The following is a 23,604-nucleotide window of genomic DNA, read 5'->3' as shown; positions in this document are numbered from 1 at the left end:
CTAAAAAAATTTACTTTGAAACATTGGGAAGAGGGCATTTGTGTATTTTATTATAAATATTTATACTATGTGCAATATATATATATATATATAAATATGTAGCTCACTTTCTTTGTCGTTGGATATGATGTGAATAGAAATATAAGAACTGCTATATCTGAGTATTTTTGAAATGTAAATACTACAATAAAATGCTCTTATTTTGTGTTGAGAAAGAGCTTAATGAACAAAATTACTTTAAATTTTTTTTTAAACTGCACTTAGTGTTTTCAAAATTACAAACTTATGACCCTAGCAAATGGGTGAGAGATGTAAGAAGATTTGACTAAATTGGATTTAGTTATAAGCCACCTGGAGCCCCAAGGCTTTCCTTTTTAAGTCCCCAGCTTACATAAAGCAAAAACGCTGCAGCTCTTCTTATAAGTCAACGTGTTCTGAGTACATGTGGCGTTCAGAGGGCAGGAAAAGTCAGTCACAGGAACACCGTGCAGCATGCAGAGTCAAATTCATCACAGATAAGGAGGAGTGGCATCGTTTGAGCGAGAAATAACACGTGAATTATGATATATTGTGATGTCTAAAGCTGAAATGTTAAGTTTACTTTTCCAAACTATGTCTATGGCATGGATAGCACAGTGTTTCGTTCCTGATTGTTTGCTTGTTAACATGAGAACTTTGAATCTCAGCGAATGCAACCATTGCAAAGAAATTCGACTCGATCGTGCATCTATAGCATTAAATACGTGATTTTATGTGTGATAGTTTCATGTATACGACAGGAAAAAAATTAAATAAAGTTCAATTCCAAATCATGCCTGTTCTGTGCATTTTAGCCATTCTGCAAATCCTAAAACTGTGATGACACAAATATAGCAGGAAGGAAAATTGTCGTTTTGTTCTTCATTTCAGCATGGATGTAATGCCAGAGTGTTTTAGCTGCAGCTCATTGGTTATAGAGTAGAGGGAGTTTCCTGATGGTGACTTACGGTCTCACTGATCATGACTGACAGCATGCCTCTGTGTTCACTATGTTCACTACTGAGATCCAGCTAAGAGGGGGTTAGGAGAGCAGGACTGACCAAACCTCACTGCTGATTAGGAGCTGCTTTCACTTTAAACTGCTGATATTCATCCATCAAATCTAAATATACGTCTTACTGAGTGAGAAGAATTTGCGTGCAGCTAGCTAAATTGTGTAGGGAGTACATGTACGAGGAAATGAATCAATCATGAATCTCCCCTTGTAGGCTGAGGTTTACAAAGGTGTACAAATGTCTGCCCTCCTACTGTTTAAAATATGTAAATTATTTAAAATAAGTCATTGTTTCAACCTTTGACTGTTTAGCATGTTGTTTGGCCTCAGTTGGAATGACCAGCAGATGAAAACAAAACTGTACAAGGTGTTACTTCTTTCTAGTCTACAAGGACCTTTATTCAACCTAACCACCTAAAATCTAGTTATTAAAGAGATTAAAATTACACTTTAACTTACTCACCTTGTGCAGATGTTTAAGTATGTCTCTGCATTCATATCAAATTACACATTACTATTAAATAATCATGTACATTTAAGGAGATGTGTTTTGTTGTGTCACTGCCATAAGAGATCATCATGACTGACAGGTGGCATGCAAACTTGATAGTTCATAGAGTTTCATAAGCCCCGCAGTCACGTCATAGCAGGAAAGCCAGCTTTGTGGACTGAAACGCCTTAAGACAGCATGTGACAGAGGTCAAAGAGCAACACAAGTTAACCTGACGTGCTGCTTTCGCTGGAGCAGGACGGTTCCCACCTCTGCTTTACAGCATAATATGAGAATGATTGTCAGATAATCATTGCGGTTGTGTGAATGAGTGTGAATGTTGATTTATTGATTTCAAATGTTATTTACAGTAATACTGTTGTGGTATCTGATGTGCTATGTGTATCCTATATGGTATATGTGTGTGTCCTCTCTGTGGATGTTTATGTAAGAGAGCCAGATAGGAGGTATGTGTTAACATATAAGGGCAAGGAGTTGTTGGATGAATTCCCAAGAGATTTCCTCTGTATTTGGACAAAAAGGGGGTCTTGAACTGATGGAGACCATATGGTGAGAAAAGCTTTCTTAAAGGTATAAAAAGGTGGTCAGAAGAATAACTCGGGGAAGATGAAGATGAAGATGAAGACGCAAATTTGGCTTTTTACTTAGAAACGCCAGACTCTGGCCCTTAAATCGCTGCAGGCCATCGCTGTGGTCAAATAGTTGCTAGACAGAGTGCATTCTATTCTGGTGATGAATGATGGCATTTATGAACCACAGACAGAACCCATCACAATAATATGCAGTGTTCTCCACTGAGTCCAAAATTTGCTTGTGAAAAAAGGCTTTTGCTGCTTTCTGTCTCTTCAAGCTTCTACATGTCCACAATTCGCCTTTGTCTATTTCCTCTCAGAAATGAGTGGTCACTTTAGGGTACCTCCCTCATTTGTGAAAGCTTTAATCTGCCACAAGCTCCCTCTGAAGCAGGAAGACAGACCATGAAACAGCTTGTGACCCTGCTTTCATTTTTTTCAGGCAAAATTGTTTTACCATAATAAACAGACACTGGATATCAAATGGTGTAATCACATCAGGGACGGAGAGTGGCTGGAGGTCCAGACCAGCGTGTATTTATTTAGAGACCTTTTAAAACCCTTTGCACATGTGTCTTCCCAGAAGAGTCTGACGCAGACAGCCCTGCCAGGCACAGAGAGTAAACATATTCATCTTACAACTCTGGAGGGATCTGAGTAATTAGATGGTCAAGAACAAGTCCATATAGGGCTCCGATGTGAGGTCTGGCACAGCAGAGGGGACCACTGCAATAAAACTGTGAGGGCAGTGTTTTATGGCAACTGAAAGAGAGGAACAAGAGAGAGAGAGAGAGAGAGGAGGATGCTTTTTAGTGGCTTTTCATGCAGAAAAGCAGCATTAGAGCAAAAACCTGTCCTTTGTCTGTCTGTGGGGGGGATGGGGCACATTTGACTGAGGCAGAGCAGATGTCAGGATGACAGGAGGGCTTCCCCACACCCCTCCATCACGGTGCAGCCACATTTTGCATCCACCAGTCGCCATGGAAACCGCGTGCAAACCAGGAAATAAACCCAAAATGTGCACCAAGACGAGAACATTTGGATCAAAACATTATTAATACACGCTTACGTAACGGCAGGATGCAGTGCAGTGCTACAGCTATGTTTCCATGATGACAATTAATTTGCATCGGGGTTCCCACCCGCTTCACCCGCATACAAAGCCCGTGTGCGTCTGCGCCACAGGCAGCAATCCGCTGGCTCATGTCAGGGCTTCATTTTCTCCAGCTGATTCACGAAAAATTACACCATTCCGCTGTTTTATTGGGCGGAAACCTCCAGAAACTCGAAAACGGAGCGTGTTGCGTTTGCTGAAACCATAGGCGTGGTTTTGGATGGAGACGCTCCGTCTGCTCCCGCTGGGATCCCCACCTGCCGTCACACCACGTTTGTCGCCGAGCCAGCTGGTATTTTCCTGAGCCACTACGGGGCGAATTTGATTAGATTTTATTTTTGTCACAGGGGATATTGATTTTTCATCCGGGGGTGTAGTGTAATTACTGCGCCGTGGACGTGCGGGACGCCCGGTTTAATCACCTCCAGAGCGGCGGCGGAGGCGCGCAGCACTTGACGGAGATAAACAAGAGCGAACTGCGCGTCGCTTCGCCTCCAGGCAGCAGGAGTGGAAAAGGAGCCACAGCGGAGACCCTGGTTCATGTGCAGGGCTCCTCGACGCGCAGGTCGTGCCCGCAGCGGTTCGCAAGGATGGAAAATACACGTAAGATGCCCAAAAGATCGCCTTGGCTCGGCTTACTCGTAGTGGCGTCTGTTTTGCTTGTAGTGGACTGCAAGAGAGCCAGGCAGCCCCGCTGTCCCTCATCATGTACATGTACCAAAGATAACGCGTTGTGCGAGAGCGCAGGACTGATCCCTCGCAGCTTTCCATCCGATGTCATATCACTGTAAGTCATATTTATTATTGTTTCATAATCAATTCCAAACCAGTGCTTTCCATTACTGAGATTTACAAACCCTGCCCACCTCTATCTGCTGGTAAAGACGTGGATTTTTCTGCTGCACAGTCGTCCATGTCCAAGGGACGGACTGGAATAAACTGTTCTTGTGAGGCTGTAAATGCTTTAGAGCTGATCAGTGTGTCTGTGTGTCTGTCTGTCTGTCGTGTCTCCTCCCCACAGATCGTTCGTCAAGTCTGAATTCACTGAAATCCCGAAAGAGAGCTTCATCCACACCCCTGCCCTGTATCTCCTGTGAGAAATCAATCTGGAGCTTTTTGTTCTTCAGTCTTTGTTGCATGCTGTCAGTCCCCAGTGAGGTGATCAACGCCATGTTTAATGTCCAAGACATCTCAGCCCTGCCGATGCTACACAGTACAGTAGGATGGATGCAGCCTATTGATCAGATTGGGCAGCTGAGACAGTAATGAAGGATAAATGTACCTTTCTAAATGATCCCTCCTGCATGCATATTTCATATTATGGTAGGATATTTTCTCCTGTGGGCAAGTATCCAAGTTTTGCCCTAAAATGTATCAGTGCATATTGTGAATCAGGCCTTTATTTATGGGGAATCCCTGTTTTTTTTTGAAGAGGGAATCCCCTTGACTCCTGTCTCATGGGGTGGAGTATTGACTGAGACACCAAGGTGGTTCAAAACAAACATGTAAGACTGCAGGAATCCTAATGGAGCATTGATCTCTTTGCCTTTGATGCATTTGGGTTACTATTAAGGAAGAAGGAGAGGAGAGTACACAGCTGCTAATGTGGGACAGCAGATCGTTTTTATCCGCTTTGTGTGCAGGAATAGCGAAATATTATTTGTCTCTCTGCTCAGCCTCTTCACAGCCAACAACCTGGAATCTATAAACGAGGATGCTTTCCTTGGTCTTCCCCATCTGGAGTATCTGTGAGTACATGACACAAATGTATCCTGGAAGCTGTTCTTAAAAGACAGGATTGTCCCCCGTCCTCATGCATGTCTTCAACTCTTTTGCAGCTTCATCGAGAACAACCAAATCAAGTCGATTTCACCAAACGCTTTTCGTGGACTGAAAACCTTGGTGCATTTGTACGTATATGCTGTGTGTGAGCCGTTCTTCATCAAAAAATTTGGTGATGATGTAATGTTTGGCTGGTTTTGATTTGAAATTTTATGACTGATTGTCTCTGTATCAGTAGAACATGTTGTAATCTTTCTGCAGGTGCAGGCATGAACTGCTCTACTGAAATGCTGACAGTGTTTATTACACAACACCTATTGCAACACAGACATTGCTCTGAGCGCTGTGCAGCTGTTAATGTGATTATGAAGCAAAGCCTGTCACCTTAGAAGCACAATACCCATTATATATACAGATTAAATAATATAAGTATGTGTAAAGAAAATATAAGTAAATACAAGTAACTGAGTAAAATCTTTTCCATTGCTCATCTTCAAAGACACAAAAAGAAAAGTTCAGTTAGTCCTGTTAAACCCAAGTTATCAAAAGAGTGATGCTGTGCACAAGACGATGTCGTGATAATCTAAGATAAACTAAGAGAATGAACAAAACAACCTCTTCGACAGCAAGATCTACTTTTTTCTTCATTTTTGTGGCAGAGAAAGCCGTAAAATGGCTGAGGAGGCAGCTCTAAAAATAGCTTAATGTTTCCTCAAACTCACAATAAGCAATGTTCCTGCCTTCAGTCTCCACGGGGGTTATACGTGCCCAAGCTCTTTAACAGATCTCCTCCTATTTCACCTCAAGGAATAATGAAACAACACTGCTTCACCCATTTAGATCTCAAGAAGCAGCACAGGAAGTTCTTCTCACAAATAAACACACAAACAGGAGGGAATATGTATAATTAGCATTTAATAGCACAGAGGTTGAAGGATGGGAGGAAGTCTTTTGAATAAATAGAGCGATAAGCAGCATATCTGATCAACTGTCACAGAGCAGCTGCTATTTTTTCTCTTTTTCAGGAGTCTGGCCTACAATAATCTGGAGACTCTGCCCAAAGATTTGTTCAAGGGTCTGGAGGCCTTGACGAAGGTGTAAGTGTGACTTCTAATGCTGCATTATAAGGAAACAAAGAGATGAATTGTATAGTGTTACATAACTAGAAATATAATGTATGCGATTGCAAATGAGTTCCTCTATATATAGAACACAGTATCATTACTCCACTATAGCCAAGGCTTGAAAAATGTGTGGGTGGTGCTTTTAACACCATTAAAATTACATGCGGCAGTGAGGAGGAGAGATAGTCTGCCATCTATCACCCACTGAAGACGTTCCGTTCTCCTTTACGGTCCCTCTTGATATTAATGAGAGCACAGAGTGAAGCTGTGAGGGCCAGAGAGCAAAGCCAGCAGTCACACTTCAGTGACTGCAGCATTAGGAAATTAAATCCACTCAAAGAGATGAGAGCATTCCTGTTAGCTTTTCAGGTATTTGGATGTTAGTTTGGTGGTTTTCTCCCTTCAGAGACCTGCGAGGGAACCAGTTCACCTGTGACTGTAAGCTGAAGTGGTTGGTGGAGTGGATATACAGCACCAACGCTACAGTGGATCAGATTTACTGCAAAGGCCCGGCCTCACAGCTGGACAAGAAGATCAACGATCTGGTGCCACAGTCCTTCGACTGCATCACCACAGGTGGAGTGCAAAAAACACCGGTTGTTTTAATTCATCTTCACTTTTCCTACAATCATCACAGCTCCTCTTGACTGTGTTTTTGCTTCTCGTGTAGAGTTTGCTTCCTACCAGTCCCTGAAGTTTGAGTCCATATCGGTGGAGGCGTTTTCCTTTGGGAGCGACCAGTATGTGGTGTTTGCACAGCCCTTCATTGGGAAATGCAGCTTTCTAGAGTGGGATCATGTGGAGATGGTGTTCAGAAACTTTGACGACATTGACAGTAAGTGAAAGTCGTTTAATATATTCTACAATGTGGTTGTGAGTTAGCTGCAGGAGTTTAAAACGAGGGGGTGAGATTGGAAGAGGAGCTACCAGATGGAGACAAGACAAAGTGAAACTGTATCGTCTCTATCCTTTCTCCTCACCAGGCATATCCACAGTAATCTGCAAACCTCTGGTCATTGACAACCAGCTCTTTATCATTGTGGCTCAGCTGTTTGGCGGCTCGCACATCTACAAGCGCGACACCTCTGCCAACAAATTCATCAAGCTCCAAGGCATCGACATCCTCAAAATCCGAAAACCAAACGATGTTGAGACTTTCCGCATCGACGGAGAATCCTTCTTTGTGATAGCAGACAGCTCCAAGGCCGGTTCCACCACCATCTACAAGTGGAACGGCAATGGCTTCTACTCTCACCAGTCTCTCCACCCATGGTACCGGGACACAGACGTGGAGTACATGGAGATCTCCTCCAAACCTCACCTGATCCTGTCCAGCAGCTCCCAGAGGCCGGTCATCTACCAGTGGAACAAAAGCACCAAGCTGTTCGACAGACGCACTGACATCCCAGAAATGGAGGACGTCTACGCTGTTAAGCATTTTCAGGTCAAAGCCGACCTCTTCATCTGTCTGACGCGCTTCATTGGTGACTCCAAGGTGATGCGCTGGGACGGGGCCCTCTTCAGGGAATTGCAGACCATGCCCTCTCGTGGCTCCATGGTGTTCCAGCCCTTCACTGTGGGCAGCTGGCAGTACGCCATCCTGGGCAGCGATTACTCTTTCACCCAGGTTTACCGCTGGGATGCCAAGAAGGGCGAGTTTGTCCATTTCCAGGAGTTGAACATCCAGGCGCCGAGGGCCTTCTCTCCAGTCTCCATAGACAACCGGCAGTTCCTGTTGGCCTCAAGTTTCAAAGGGAAAACTCAGATTTATGAGCACCTGGTCATTGATCTGAGCAACTGAGTGATTGTTTTCTTGACTGGTTGTTTGGTTATTTGAGTGGTTTCTGTGTGTAGAGATCCAATGAAAGGGATTACCAGTTGATCCTAACTTGAGAAAGGCAGGCATTACTCTTTTCTTTTTTAAATCCTTCCATTGGAATCAGCACATGATACAAGTAAAGATAAATGCATGTATCTCAACCAAATTCATTTGGCTGAGATGCATGTTGAGTTTAATGCATTCCTCCCAAGTTAGGATTAAACCCAGTATGTTGTCGAGACATTAATGCATGTCCAGAGCCACAAACAGGCCGTCCCACCGCGATGAATGCAGCATCCATGCTCATTAATCCATTAATCCATCCGATCTAGCATTGACCAGTAGGTTATTTTTTGTGTTCAGCTTTTCATGTGACTCAGCAATGTTTATACATTTGTAAACTCATATATTTATCTACAGAAAGTAACTAAATTGTACTTTTTAACCTATTAACATGTCTAACTGAACAAATCTGCCAAAACAAAATGTTTACAAAATTTTTTCTGTCTTTCCACCTGTGAGCTAAAAGATTTGTAAATGAAGCTTTTGTAAGACTAAGAGGGACCACACCAGTTAGGTACATATTTGTTAAGGCGAATGATTTTAAATTATGTTTATAATTTGGAGAATATCAACAGAAATGTTGTGTGAGAATCTACCTGTAAATCCTTGCAACTTACATTTTTATTGTTAATGGTTTATAATGCTTAAAGTATTGAAAATACAGTTTTTCATAAGAGGGATGGAAAACATTTTGGGCGCACTTGGAACTATTTTCACACACTTAAAGGAACTGACAAGAAAAACAGGATATTGTTCATAATGCTTTACCTTTGACTAACATGTTTGCCAAATACATCAATTGTGTCATGATTAGGATTAAGTTATTGACTAATATCATGCTATTTAGAGTCAATAAAGGTTTACATTATTAAACCTTACGTCTCATCTGAGCTCCCTGCTAGCACTGTGCAGCATGACTTTGCTTCAGCGTGAAATGTCAGCAGCTGGTCGCTCAAAGCAAAACACACTAACAACGCGTCTACTGCATTGCTTTAGAGAAACTGTCATCTTGAAGTCAGTCAGTGTGATTCAGATTTGAAAAATCAAATAAAATAAATACAAACAAATAAAATCCTTTTATTTTCTCCAACAAAGTGCACGCCTCAATTCTACAAAGCAGCACATTACAATGTAATGGAATAAATACAATAAAATCCGCTGAATTAAAAAAAAAAAAAAAAAGAAAAAAGAAAAACACAAGCAAGGAGATACACAAGTACCTGCATAATCACACTGGTGGCAGGACTAAATCAGGCTCTTTAGAAAGGCTCCACGAGACAAACCGTTTCTTTCTTGGTGATTGTTTGACTTTTCATTCATCTTCACTCCTTTGGATGAAGATAACCCGTCCTCCGCTTTCTAAAGGAAACCAATTCAAAACCCTGCTTTTTTGTAACTGAGGACTGCCAAACTAACACGAAAGAAATACAGGTGCATACTCTCATGTTCATACACATCACCCTGCAAAACTTGTGCAACTGCAGCAGGATCTCCAAATCACCATCCTACTGCTGAGAGAAAATAAAGTGAACACATTTTCAGTTTTAACTGAAGTTACTACTCAAGTCTATGTGGTGCAACTTAGTGTTTTTTTCCGTAGGCAAATAAAACAGAACATAAAAGGCAAGGAAGCACATCCCTTAATATTCAACAAAATAATTTAGTGCTCTTTAAATAAAATTAAAAACACTATTTTCATATGGTGGCTCTTTAAAAAAAAAAGAAAAAAAAAAGTTTAAAAAAAAAACTCACAGACCGAAAGGATAATGCTTTAAGAGACATCAATTATATTAGGAAAGAACTCAAATCCCATGAAAAAAGACAGTATTGACAATAAAATTCTGTACAGAACGTAAAATCAATATACAATACAGTACCTGCAGATGTTATGCATACAGTACAATTCTCTTTTTACATAGTTTTAGTATGGGCTCCAGCCTGATCTATATACTGACTTAACACAGGTGGAAAAGCGGCTATTTTAGCTTTCAGTAATTTTAATGGTTATTCAGCGAGGAAAGTAGATCTTGTAGTAGGCGTTTAGAAAAAGAGATTGAAAACATTATTGCAGGATGGTCATCTTCAGTTGCATACTGCATGTGTTACATGAATGTGTCCTATGACGAGGAGCAGCGGGCCGATGAGAGAGACAGAGGGCCGGACGGAAGGAAAAAAAAGAAGGGGGTTAGCTGTTTTTGCTATCTCTCCGTCACAGAGGTTAAACCTTGCGATATCTCTCTGATCCACTACCCTGTACAGTACATTCGTGGCCAGTATTGCACGTTACCAGCCGAGTCCACCCTGATTCTGCGTGGTGAGGACCTTCAGTGCTGAATTTTGTCCTGTGAGTCAACACTAATCCAGTGATGAGATGAAACTGTAACCAGAGCTCACCAAAGACTGACTGGGACTCCATCTGCTGTCACAGTTTGAGCTCATTGGCAATTTTGCAGGCGATATTCTTAAAGGCGATGGACGTGCCCGATATCCTCTTGAAGCGCACGCCATTGAGTGAAAGGCGGGGCAGCTTGCACACCTCCATCTCCCATTGGACCAGGTTGTCCTGGCGAGCGTCGCCGTGGACACAGAAAAGCAGGAAACGTTCGCGCTGCTCATAATCGCAGCTGTTGGCGTCTAAAACTTTTCTGATCTCCCTCATCATCTCGGCGGGCTCCATGGAGGAGGTGGTCTTCATGCTCCAGGTGAAGCGCAGCGAGCGAGGCTTGGAGTCCCGTCCGCCCTCCTCCTTCGATTCACCTGACACACTTCTGCGACAACAGAGAACGGCAGAGAAAAAGAGCAGAAGGACAAGTGAAGAGAGACGTTGAAGGAGGCAGAGGTTGGCTACGTGCTCTCTGTGAAATCGACGTCTCGATCATATTCTCACCTTGGTGTTTCTGTCCTGGCACTGGCCTCTCCCTCACTAGGCACCCTGAAACAAACCAGGAATACACTGTTACTCCCACAAGCTGTTGTCAATATGGCTTCCCACACCCCGCAACCAACACCACCCCATTATCACTGGACACAGAGAGGGGTGTCAGGCATCATGCCAGGAAAGAATCCACAGTCCTGGGTATCAGGGTTCAGCACAAATGAGATGACTGTGACCTCTTGAGGCACGTACAATAGTAGCTCCTTCACAATAATCAAATGCATCATCCGCTCTACTGCACGCTCCCTTTCCTTAATCTCCACTGATCATAAGGAGTGGAAAAGTGGTTCTAAATCTTTCCATAGTTTGCCTAATCTTTTCTCTTAGGCTCAGCGTGAAGACGGGCGGGGGGGGGGAGTAAGGAGAGGACAGCCAGCAACTTGAGAAGCAGATACCTTGTCTTAGCTTAGTACAGGAAAAGCTGGTGAGCCGTGAGGTTCGTTCCTGAGGCCGTGGATACAAGGGAAGGAAACACACTGCATAACAAGGGTGTCAGTAGGCAAGGATGTGGTGTAGTGAGCGAGTACGTAAGGGGTTAAGGAAACACGGGCTGAGGTCATAGTGGGCACAGAGAGGTTTTTTTTGTTCATTTTGACAAGGGGGGGGGGGGACAGGTGCAGCAAGCGTTGTGTTCTCCTACCTCCGGGTCGACCTGAAAGACAGAGCTCTATGCGGGGAGAAAAGGAGAGAAAGCTGTGAGCCTCTACCAGATGGGCCAGCGTGAAGGTGACACAAGGAGCTAACTGCTGTGTGGACGAGGAGCTTCTGTCCTTTGCTTTGTCATATTGACAGCAAAGGTGTATGATAAGCTAACTAAGGACTGGGGACAGATAAGAGAGTGTATCTGGTCTACAGAGGCAGGGACAGCGTGACATGCTGGCTTTGTTTTCACTGCTCCTTAAATCTATTTAGATTGTTCAAATTTGCGGGATTATACAATTTGTAATCTTTACCAGAGTCACACAAATCCATGGATGATTTTTGTTAGCAATTAGCTCACAACGTTGCCGTGTCAAAGTGCAGCCTTACAGAGGTGTTAACATGGCTGTAGACTCTTAGTCTTGTTCCATACTGTTTTGAACACATAAGAAAATGAATATATTAAGATCAAGACATTAAGCATGTTAAGATTTCATACTCATTTCTTGTAAACAGTGAATGCAGCATGGCGTACAATAAAAATGTTAATTACAGCACTTTAATTTGGCATTTTTCTAATTTGAACAGAAGTAGTATTTGATCAAACTGACATTCGGTATATTTAGTAATAAAGCAAAGATCAGTTACTGATTTCATCATCTAAACGGCATCCATGAGTTTGTCTGACTGAATAGGAAAAGAACAACAATTCTTAAAAAGCTGAACCATCCCTTTAACAGTCTGGTGCTTTTGGTTTTCTGAGACTTGACACTCACACAGTCCCTGCCGGAGGGACAGTGAATATCCTGGGTGCGAGAAGTGTTAACTACCAGCTAGTGTTATCATTTATGCAGCCATTTGTCTTCACTGACCTGCGGACAAATTTGGAGGTGATCTTGCTGATGATCCCGGTGGAGGTGCCCCGGCGTTGCTGAGCGAGCGCCCCCGTATCGTGGGATAGTGTGGGTGAGGCCGGGGGGCCGTTGTAGGTGGCGCTGCGCCGGTCTCTGAGCTGAGCTCCGTGAAAGGTGCTGCGACTGGTGGTCCCACGAGGGAAACGGTTCTTCTCTGGGGTGCTAATACTGTGTGCAGACGGAGAAGTGGAGGGTCCCCGAGGAGAGGAGCTGCAACATTAAGATATATCGTAGGAGAAATTACTACGTGTGTCAAAAGATTCAGCATTCTCGATATATGTATTTGTCATTTAGTCATCGTTAGTGACAGTCACTGAGGGCGACAGCGTCTGGATCAGGTCGCTAACCTGGCTTGTAGCTCTGTGTTGTCATCAATGGGGGGCAGTGTGCTCTTTGATGGATGCCCTGACGATGACATGGACTTGGTGTGACGGGGTCGCGTGGAGCTCATTGCGGTCGATGGGGTGCTGCCCGACACCTCAGTTAAACTGAGAAATAAGCATGAATATTTTCACCAAAACGTGTTTGTACAATGGGGTTTAATTATAAAGTTAGAGAGGAAAATGGCCTTGGCAACACTAAATAACACAGAGAACACGGAGAACTGTATCTCACCCTGTCGTTAACTATGTGTTTACCTGCTGTCTTTGCCGTTTGGAATAGCTGAATAGCGGTCAGTAGAGGATCGCTCACACACATATGTGTTCCTGCGAGTCATTGATCCATTGGTCTGCTTGTGGAAAGAGAGACCAAAAAGCGTGTTAAAGCATTTATTAGTGAAGTCTGGTCAATCAATAAGTGAAGAAATAGAACAATAATTAATGGGAAATGACTTAATTTCAAATTTTTGGTTAATTTCTTTCTTCAGTCACCATTTTTTCACATTATGGACCAGTCTGCACAATTCTGTTCATGTGCATGTGCTCTGTGTCGACACGTGGGAGCAATAGCGTCCTCCTTTTCGTAACTTACCCCCACAGCACTTGTAGTTTTCTTCCTCTCCTGCACCCCCAGTGGTGAAGCAGGAACGTCTCCTTTCGAAGTGTTGATCTCTAGCCGACGTGCTCCGTCCCACTCCTCCCTATGGTCACTCTCCACGCTCAGGGCCTGGCCGCGCTTCGTATACGACACCGCCGGGGGCACAGACGGACCCACTAGGAGAGACACGCGTGAAACTTACATACTTTCCACCAAAAAAACATCATTATTTCTCCAGCTCTAATATCAGGAACAGAAAAAAAAATACAGACGAGGACGGTGTCTTCGTTACAGTAACATCAAGCAAAGCCACTCAAAAGCCAGGATTTAGACATCATCCAAGCTGTCAAATACAACACTCCGCAACAACACTAATAAGTTGTATGGCTCTAGAAGCCGAGGTGAGCAGATACAAAGCAAAGCTGTTCCCTCCTCATGCTTTGAGGTGCTGTTCCTGAGGAAGCTGCAGGAAGGCAGCCAGCCAGCAGATGGCGCCAAACACAATGGCCCCAGATGACAGAGGAGGAACCTGCTACACAACCAGTGCAGTGTTGAGGTTGAGTCACTGATTTGTACGTTCACATGAAGTGATTGTGAAAATAAATAAGCAAATAAACAAGTTATTCTGGATTTGACGTACTTCCTTTTCCCCATCCTAACAGTTGGCCAATTGTGAATTTTTCATTCCCAAGAGGAAAACTAATTTCTAAAGCTTTATCTGCTTCATCAGCCGTGTCGTAGAGCTCTTAGCGCTATAATGTCTTGCTCAGAGGCACATCGACAGGGTTGGATACCGGTATCTGATTATTTTGGCCAATCATCAGTGACTGAGAGCAACTTCCCCCCCGCACAGCACGCAGCCAGCAGCACTCTCAGAGCTGGGAAGGACGAGGTTACTTTACTTGGCTTCTCTACGACACCACCACCACCACCACCCTCATCATCCCCACCATGATCACTGTAGCGGCGCTGCTTCTGATTGGCCGAGATGCTGCGGGTGACCTTGGGATGGGCGGGAGAAATGCTGGAGCTGTTGTTGATGTCGCTGGTCGGTCGCTGTCGCTGACCCAGGATGCTGTTAGTCAGGGGCTCGCCACTCCCCTCGAACTGAGACACAGAGACACCCGAATGACGGAGACGGTCACACGACACAATTCGTTAAAAGCTGGTGATGTCAAGATGATGCGAGTCAAGGAAACTGACCTCTGGAGCTTTTCTGCCCAACAGCAGGTAGGTGGCCATGACATCATCATACTTCTGGTTATGTAGAGACTCTGTGATCTCATCTTTAGGGAAGCCCATCGTCACCATGAGCTCTGATGGCAGACAAAAGCCAACATAAATCACAGTTGGTAAACTGGTCATGCATCTACATCTACACACACAGACACACACACACACACACACACACACACCTATTCTGGATGAATCACTGAAGTCCGCCTCAGGCTCGATGTAAGGTTTTAGCTCCTCCTCTTCGTGACCCACATTCATCCAATGGTCTTTCATAATTTGCTAACAAAGAAACAAGACAATTAGAGCTCATGTGTGTCCACTACGATTAGCTCAACAGCAACTTCAATCATTAAACTCTTAACCCTAATTAATCATAACTCACGTCTGTTCATTGTACAACAAGGCAGACAGATGAGGAAAGGATGAATTCTTTTATGAAATCTTTTTGATGACAGGTTCAGCTGAGGCTGAGCAGCAGTGCGGTCAGTTGTTATTACTGGAGGAGAAATCGTTACTATTGAACTTCAGCCTGATTCTGAGTGCAGGGGTGGTATTGACTCTGGACAGACTGAGTGTGAATTGAACTGACAGCTACATAATATTTGCAATAGAGAAACAAGCTACAAATATCCCTAATTACACGAATGCAGTCAAAGTACCACTGATAAGGATTTTGTTGAATTAATGAAGTTTTTTTTCCTTACAAATCTTCAAAAAAAAAAAAAAAACTCCATTTAACTTTATTATTTCTGAACGTTTTCATCAAAAGAATTACGCAGGGCCACGCTTTGATCTCCTTTATGAATAATGTTTCCAAATCTCCATCTGACAAGACAACAGCAGCAATTATGTGCTTTCAGATGACGCACAACAACCATGCTCCAAATCATTAGGACTGTCTGCTGGACTGCAAGCGGGCTGCTGTGCAAAACATTTCTGAAAAGGAGAGCAAATAACTGTGGCGATGCAACAATGCAAACGCCGGCAATACCTCCAAACTGCCTCGTTTGACAGGGTTGAGCACGAGTAGTTTCTTCAGCAGGTTTTCACAGTCTGTGGACATGTAGAAAGGAATGCGGTACTTTCCCCGCAGGACCCTCTCCCTCAGCTCCTACACACCAAGCCGCAGAAAGACAGAAGAAACCAAATGAGAAAATTAGCAACAAAAATGAGCAAATAAAGAGCAGCATTAATTGATTTATTTGGAGGGCAGTGGACCAAGCCATAAAACAACATTATCACAACAATATCGAGTTGATATGGTGAACATCTTAACAAACATTTGCCTGTTTACTCATTTAGCAGACATGGAGCAACATTAGCATTCATTGCCACTTAATGTTCGCAGGGAACAGTAGGTTTATAAAACTCTTTGCTAAAATCAGCATCCTGTCACGGCTGGAAAAGGTTGAGGGCCATAAAACCAAAACAACGAGCTGAGAGGTGCTTAAAAAGCTCTGTAGAGTGGAGTGAAACTGCAGACTCTGGTGATAATTCAACCCCCAATGCAGCCCCTTTCACATAAAACGTGGCCATATGATCAAGTGTTGATACAGAAATATGGATTAGTGCAGTTCTAAAAAAGGCTCCAAATCATCCCAGCTATCTAGAAATTATAAATAATATTTCTTTTTTCTTTTTCTTAGCATGCCGGATTCAGAAACATGACTGCTAACTGCTGCATCATCAAAGCACTGTGGATGAATCTCTATATTGTCTCATTCCAAACTACAGACACATGATATTCCACTCGTAATTTGATTATTCAAGTAACCCAGTTTTGTGTTGACACATGTAAACATCCTAACTCAGTTAGAATAGCCTGAATTCATACCCTACTTACATGAAATTTGGTTAAGATAGCAGGCTGGAGCACTTAACTTTGCACTTTTCATTTACTTTGCTGTCTATGCAAGTTCAGGCTCAACAGAATTATTTATATATTTTGATGAATAAAGCCTGCCATGATAGAGAGGGCAAGAAACGCTCCACACTTTCAGACAGTCGCTCTTCAAAGGCGTTTGTGGTGCTGCACTAAAGCAGTGTTTTCCAGTCCTGGTCCTGGAGGCCCACTGCTCTGCGCGTTTTAGATGTGTCTCTGTTCGAGCTCGTCTGATTCAAATAAATGGGTCGTTATCGGGCTCCTGCAGAGCTTGATGACAGGCTAATCATTTGAACCAGGTGTGTTGGAGCATCTGAAGGGCTGTGGGCTTCCAAGAGCAGGATTGGGAGCTTGGGAGAGAAATTCAAACTCAGCCTACTTTCCCACTTCTGCACACCTGCCAATCACTACATGAAATGTTCATGATTGTCTGTTAGAAGACACTGTAGATTATGTAAAAGGTACAAACACATTAGCCTTCCATTTCAACAAAACATGGTTTTTCTGAGCAGAGAGTAAACTCAATATGAGAGCAATGCTACAGTTTGTCTGGTATTGTAATTGTCGTACTACACATGGTGATAATATAACCTCTCCATTTCCAAACACTGTGCATCAGTGCACCTATTGTCAGGCCGAGCAGATCTGCAGATTAAAGTTGAATGAAGGCGAACTCTGACTGCCGAATGGAGATCGCACCAAATGCATGCTTGATTTTGTCCACTGTCTGGACTTTAATAGAGGTAAGAAAAGGAGACGAGGAGGAGCGAATATTTGCGAGACAATTCAACAGTCACTTAATCTGAAACATGCCGAGTCCTTTAGCGGTAGCCAGAGGTGAAAATCAGTGACGTGCTTTAACCGAGGAAACAAGCATGAGCATAATCAGAAGGTACAGTACCAAGCATAAACAACTTGCATAAGACCTTTGCAAAGCAACACACTCTTCTCCATATGAACGTATATAGCCAGTCACACATCTCAAATATCAACCAGAACAAGTGCACACCTTTAGGTTCTGTCCGTCAAAGGGCAGTGATCCGCTGACCAGAGTATACAGGATGACACCGAGACTCCAGACATCCACTTCTGGTCCATCGTACTTCTTTCCCTGGAATAGTTCCGGAGCAGCGTACGGCGGGGAGCCACAGAAAGTGTCCAGCTTGCTGCCCACAGTGAACTCATTACTGAAGCCAAAGTCAGCTATCTTGATGTTCATATCTGCATCTAACAACAGGTTCTCTGCCTGCCGGTGGGAAGAGATGGGGCAAATCAGTATGTGGATTGTCAAAATCTCAGTCCTGACAGAGCATGATTAATCATAGACGCTTTTCCCACGATGCACATGTGAGATATGGATTACGGACCACTCAGGAGAAACTAGATATCAGAGAGTATAAGAGAGGATGAGAGTTCAGATCCTCACCTTTAGATCCCTGTGTACTATCCTCCTCTGGTGACAATACTGCACTGCAGACACAATCTGAAATACAAACACACACACACACACACACACACACGTCATGGGGCGTAAAGGTATATTGAATTTCAAGAACAGTGTTTATGTGAAGACAGTAGTTCTGTGGTTCTTTACAGAAAATAAAAACAGAAGTAGAGATGTATGGAAACTGTTTAAAGACATAAAAACGCTCAGGTCTGTGGAGATCTTTTATTACTCCCAAGATCAAAAGTTCCCAGACTAACAGACCTGAGCTTGGTTACTGCTGGAGGATGTGTGGCAATACATCTGCGGGACATTTCCATATTTTTTGGGAGTGTCCTGCGCTTTCACTGTTTTGGGGAAATGTGATAAAAGAAATCAGACCAATTCTAGGCTCAGATATAAACTGCTCTTTCAGTCTTATGTATCTAGGGAATTTACCAACAAACATGAAGAAACAAGATAGGTACTTAATACAAATTCTACTAGCTAGTTGCTAAAAAGCAATAACTAGAAAATGACTCAGTGAGGAGCCTCCGACTATTTCAGAATGGAAAGAGATCATTGGGGAGATTTAGATTATGGAGCGTCTGACCTTCTCTCTGAGATATTTGAGAAGTGCTGGGAACCTTGGAAATCTCACATGAATCTAAGATAGTGAAAATACTTGTTCTGTCCTGTACAGGTGTTTTATTCTATAACTTTGTAAAACTGATATATTTTTTCGACTGCCAAGGACATTGATGAATACGATGGACAAATTAATGTGTCCCTGAGGCTCAGCTTTTGATTACACTTTAGAAATGACCAAATTCATGAAGTAGTATATGTTGAACCTGTTCCGACCCTGTCTGCTATCCCCACTGTTATATTCCTGTTTGTTGTTTGTTCCATGTAAAAATAAGTAATAATAAAAAGAAAGTTGAAAAGAAAAAGACATAAAAACACACACACGAAGAGAACAATGAGGCTGCAACCAACAATTATTTGTATTCTGCCGATTATTTTCTTGATTAATTGTAATGTTAATAAAAATGTTGTATAAAATGTTAAGAAGCAAAAGCAAAAGCCTGATGGTGACGTCTTCATTTTGCTTGTTTGGTCCAACTTAAAACCTGATAGTGATTGTCATTTTTGCTTGTAAAATAAGTGAAATGATAAAATGATTATCAAAATATTTGTCAGTTAATTTTTGGACAATCAACTAATCGACAAGTGGTTGCTGCTTTACAGTGCACAAGTGGAAAATACAGAAAAATGACTGTTTCATTACTGAAATAAAACATAAATTAAGCAAACACGTTAGTCAGAACTGAAGCCATTTTCAGCTTCAGTGTCACTGTAGTAATATATAACTGTGATTATGTCCAAACACTCGAGCAGCTGAAGTTAACTTCCATCATGCATCAACAGAAATAAGATTAAATGTGCCTAACTTTTGCTGGTGCCTCAATATTGTTAGAGCTGATAAAAATGAAACTGGGTTAAGGAGAACAGGAGGGCATCTTATTTCTTTCTGCTTCCAGAAGGGGGGGGGGCTTGACAGAAAATGCTCGAGCATCACTGAGCTATTGTTATCTTTATTGGAGGTGTATGACCTGCATTTCTTAAGCATGTGAGCTTTGTGATTTTTCAGGCCCAGACCTGCGCTCATGTGACAGGCAGTGAGCGGCCGCCACGACAGTTGACGGGGAAATTTCACCAACATATGCAAGAATAGCAACATCAGTCAAAACATGCTGTTCTTGGACAGATGCCGCCCACCTGCCTCCTCTCAGGTACGCACATGAACACTTGATCTGTTTGTACTGTGACACACACACACATACTGCCCACACTGTGTCATACACAGTTCCTCTGAGTCATCCAGGGCCATCAATGAGGGGCTTTAAAAAGGAACAGTGTGGACGTGAAAGACCTGCATTATCAAGAGCATTTTTGCTTTTGCTACACTGAATAAAAATAAAATGAAATGGAAGGAAGGAAGGAAATCTAAATCTGAGTATAAGTAGAATAAAAGAGGCCGTTATATCCATAGACTGCTCGTGACGCTCTATTGCTCCTGTAGCACCACTAGGTGTCAGAGCAGCATCTATAGGGAAGTGTTTCTCAACCCCCCTGTTCTCTGGGGCCAAGCTATCTGCACTCCATCTTTCCTCTGCAGTCGGTGACGAAGCTTAATCTTGGTGCATGCAGTCTCCCCATTGAAAACAGTAATGGAATGACGACAGAGGTGCAAGCGCTGCGATATTGATGACTCACCTGTCTGAACTTGGCCCTGGCCTCCTTCTCCTTCATTCTGCCGTGGGCCACTAAATAGTCAAATACCTCACCTGGAGTACAAACGGACATAAAATATACAATGATCAGCCAGTACATCCTGATTATTTCATATTATCTTTATCACACCTTGCGTTACCATAGTCGTGTACTCTTTGCCGCTGTGAGGTGTTTTAGATGAAAGCATCCGAATGACATGTGTTGCATTTAAATAGTTTACAAATTGGTAAATAGGATTTCTCTCTGTGATGAATTACATTAGAAGCATCTGAAACTCACATGACCACATTGTGTGCAACACAATACTGAGGAGGGTTTTGTATGAGTTATTAAACTGCTCTGTAACAACCGGAAACAACAAGCAGGAATAAACTCACAAAAATCAACCAAACGTCACTCATTTAGTGGATTGATGCTTCACTCACCACCACTGGCGTACTCCATCACCAAATAAAGTGTCTTCTCCGTCTCAATCACTTCAAACAATTTCACTGCAGCAGAAATTGGAAAAAGGCAAAAAGCTATTAGCTATAGGTTCTATGTTGGTGCTGGCTGAGTATCCCAATTGTATTAAAACTGATATCTCAGTCTGAAGCCAATATTTTCTAAAGTGTGGTCTAGCACTTTGCATGCAGCTAATGTTACTGCTCAGATCTTCAAACTTTTCTTCTGTTATTTGCTTTGTAGAACAATGCTCTTATTTTGAAAATACAAACCACATGACAGGAAATCAGAGGATCCCATTTAAAAAATGGTAAGAAAAAAAATAGTCAATTTATTTACTACAAAACAAACAGTGATGGAAGGAATCAAGCACAAACTCGAATCAAATCTACGTGATCAAAGAATGATATTCATTTGATGCAAGTTATGGTGGTTTAGCTTGATGCTGGATGTTGGTTTTATGGGCAATACTAATCCATCAATACTAAAAATAAAAGGGAATATTACTGTTAAACTGTCATCAAGCTGCTGTTTGAACTTACCTATATTTGGATGATTCAGTAACTTCATTATTCGGACTTCCCTGAAGAGCTGTTGAGACACAGAAGAGCATTTAATGCATCCAAAAACATGCTGAATGACAACAAAAGCAGTGACCCTCTCTCCGCCTCTCTCTGTCTCTGCTGGGAAAGAGCTGTTACAAACTGGTGTTAAACGCTGACCAGCTGAGTGAAGGGAACTGCAATAAAGCAAAGTGTGCATACATCTGAAGCTGAATTACACTCTGCAGGAACATGAGAGCACCTCAGCATCATGAGCCTACTGTACTGCGTAAAGCAATATGACTGATGCAGTGACAACAGCACGCTAAACCCTGCCTTACACAGATAAGGACCAGAATTACAACTCCAGGGACACGCTGCAGTCCAGCCAGTGGGCCATCTACACACCCAGTCAGCAGCGTCACACAGCCAACCACTGCAGAGTAACAGCATGCAGGCTCACAGCCAGTAATGCATCCACTGACTAATATAATCATCTTAACATGGACATGCAAGAAAAGACCAGAAGAATCACACTGATGAGTTTGTCCTGCAGTGCTAGAAAACTAAACGTATCAGAATTTGAGCTCTTTTCCGGGGTTTATTTTGCTAAACTCATTACAAAACAAGCAAAAGGTTTTCTATCCACTCTCATTAGAACCCCCTAAAGAAAAAAGCACATCCTGCAGGCTGTTTTCTCCGAGCACCGTATATAACAGCTGAGCGCAGAGTCAGAAAGACGAGCATTCAGAGTTATAATCATTTAAACCGTGTCTCCTCGGTCTTGGCACGACTGTCAGACGAGCTCCTGCAGCCACTTAGAGGTGCTGTTGAATCATTTACATTCTGCTGATTCCCAGTCGTGCTGAGGCTGTGTTTGAGTGTTAAATTTCAAACACTCACTCAACTGGGATTTAGCATCCACTGCTACCTGAGACAGGACACAGATTTTGCCATCTGCTGACCACTTTGATTAAGCAAAAAGGTCCTGAGTGACGCTTTCATCTCCTATTTTAATGAGTGAACTGACAGTTACTCTACATTTCATTATTGAAAAAGTGGCGTTAGAAATGAGAATCTGCACTGTAGTGACATGTATGCATTTGTGTATACCAGTGTGTGCGTGTAACATTTAAAATGGCCTTTTAGGTCTTACATAAGTGCTGGGATAGTCTGATGTTTCTAGGTCATCAAGCACAGCCATTATACCAGTGTGAGCAGGCCCGACTCTGTGGGACCTCTCAGCTACAGTCTGCTTAAACAACATGCAGGTACTCTCTCTCACTCTAATTCTTTCCCCTGCTCTCTGTCTCTACTTGCTCGCCTGCCTCAATCTTTTTCTTTCTTTTTGACACCTCTGATCTCATTAGACCTTGCACACACATACAACAACAAGCTGCTGCAGAGGACTCAAAGAATAGTCTTCTGGGCTTCTACATTTTCCTTAATGTCATGAAAATCCCCTAAAAAGACAAGAGCATGAAAAGTTTTTTCCTACTAACAAGTCTTGCCCATGGTATTCATTGGTGCCATAGAAAAAAGACCAAAAACATATCAGTGAGCACACTGTTGCACTGGGTGGCGTCTCTCACCATTGCAACGTACATGGGCACTTTATTTTGAATCAATCCCACATGCACTGTTCTATTCTGTATTATTCTGCAACTGCAAATAAATCCAACAAATGCACCATGTACTCCTGTTCGAGTAACATTTGTTGAAATTGACAGTGTCAAGTTGTTTTAGGTCTTTTTTGAAGGTTTACATCTGTGTTAGGAGCTCAAGCGCCACAGACAGGATGGGAAAAATACCTGTTAGTTTTGGTCTTTTCATGGGAAAAAACCCTAAAACTTCACCAGCTTTACGCTTTAAATAACCTGATGTGTAAATGTCATAGTTAAAAATAATGTCAAATAACAATTCGTAGTTTGATTGAACAGTTAATTTGAATACTGTTGCTACAAATGCAGCATGCTGTACGTGCACTAACCGTGTATAGTATGCACAAAACATGTCTAGTATATTACCAGGCACCGTCATTGTATGTTTTCAGCTTTAAAGTTTTTGCTTTCTAGCTAAGATTTTAGTTCTTAAATGTTTTTATTACTCACGTCTTATCGAGCTCTTTAAATGTTATTGGTCTCATGTGTGATTTGTCTGCTGTAATGGCACAATTTCCGTTTGGGATTAGTAAAGTAATCTGTCTATTTTCAGCTTGCCATTTTAGAGGAAAGTGCTCATGTGCAGATTGCATAGTTTGACTGTATTATGGGACCATGTTCTTGTCCACAAAAT

At 42.6% G+C, this 23,604-nt stretch overlaps 2 protein-coding genes across 4 annotated transcripts in view; one reads left to right on the top strand and one right to left on the bottom strand.

The window, feature by feature from the left end:
• The first annotated feature begins 3,301 nt into the window (after positions 1–3,301).
• Positions 3,302–9,040, top strand: LOC139211000 (leucine-rich glioma-inactivated protein 1-like). The gene is made up of 8 exons (XM_070841237.1): positions 3,302–4,017; positions 4,252–4,323; positions 4,907–4,978; positions 5,069–5,140; positions 6,038–6,109; positions 6,543–6,712; positions 6,807–6,971; positions 7,120–9,040. The coding sequence occupies exons 1-8, from the start codon at positions 3,821–3,823 to the stop codon at positions 7,935–7,937; spliced, it is 1,638 nt and encodes a 545-aa protein (XP_070697338.1). The 5' UTR covers positions 3,302–3,820; the 3' UTR covers positions 7,938–9,040.
• Positions 9,041–9,184: 144 nt separating this feature from the next.
• Positions 9,185–23,604, bottom strand: part of LOC139210998 (serine/threonine-protein kinase MARK1-like) — a 28,641-nt gene continuing 14,221 nt past the window's right edge. Inside the window, exons 4-18 of one of the 3 annotated variants that reach the window (XM_070841230.1) lie at positions 21,310–21,358; positions 20,749–20,814; positions 20,306–20,376; positions 18,029–18,085; positions 17,612–17,848; positions 15,712–15,831; positions 14,900–14,999; positions 14,688–14,800; positions 14,387–14,591; positions 13,479–13,660; positions 13,145–13,236; positions 12,854–12,994; positions 12,465–12,716; positions 10,906–10,950; positions 9,185–10,786 (exon numbers count right to left, since the gene is read on the bottom strand). In XM_070841230.1, the coding sequence (XP_070697331.1) occupies positions 10,441–10,786; positions 10,906–10,950; positions 12,465–12,716; positions 12,854–12,994; positions 13,145–13,236; positions 13,479–13,660; positions 14,387–14,591; positions 14,688–14,800; positions 14,900–14,999; positions 15,712–15,831; positions 17,612–17,848; positions 18,029–18,085; positions 20,306–20,376; positions 20,749–20,814; positions 21,310–21,358 (2,076 nt within the window). In that variant the 3' untranslated portion in view covers positions 9,185–10,440. Of the gene's footprint in view, positions 10,787–10,905; positions 10,951–12,464; positions 12,717–12,853; positions 12,995–13,144; positions 13,240–13,478; positions 13,661–14,386; positions 14,592–14,687; positions 14,801–14,899; positions 15,000–15,711; positions 15,832–17,611; positions 17,849–18,028; positions 18,086–20,305; positions 20,377–20,748; positions 20,815–21,309; positions 21,359–23,604 lie in introns of all 3 variants that reach the window. The other 2 variants (XM_070841231.1, XM_070841232.1) reach the window with 2 other exon arrangements.

Source organism: Pempheris klunzingeri, chromosome 12 (genome assembly GCF_042242105.1).
Source record: "Pempheris klunzingeri isolate RE-2024b chromosome 12, fPemKlu1.hap1, whole genome shotgun sequence".
In the NCBI taxonomy this organism is placed as follows: Eukaryota; Metazoa; Chordata; class Actinopteri; order Acropomatiformes; family Pempheridae; genus Pempheris; species Pempheris klunzingeri.
Note: the sequence above shows the minus strand (reverse complement) of the source record. Positions and strands in the feature narration are given on the sequence as shown.

What these genes read in the sequence shown, in the direction of transcription:
- LOC139211000 (XM_070841237.1), top strand. Translation starts at nt 3,821, where the DNA reads ATGGAAAATACACGTAAGATGCCCAAAAGATCGCCTTGGCTCGGCTTA. An exon ending in CCATCCGATGTCATATCACT is followed by an intron (nt 4,018 to 4,251) that starts GTAAGTCATATT and finishes TCCTCCCCACAG; the next exon opens with ATCGTTCGTCAAGTCTGAAT. An exon ending in AAACTTTGACGACATTGACA is followed by an intron (nt 6,972 to 7,119) that starts GTAAGTGAAAGT and finishes TCTCCTCACCAG; the next exon opens with GCATATCCACAGTAATCTGC.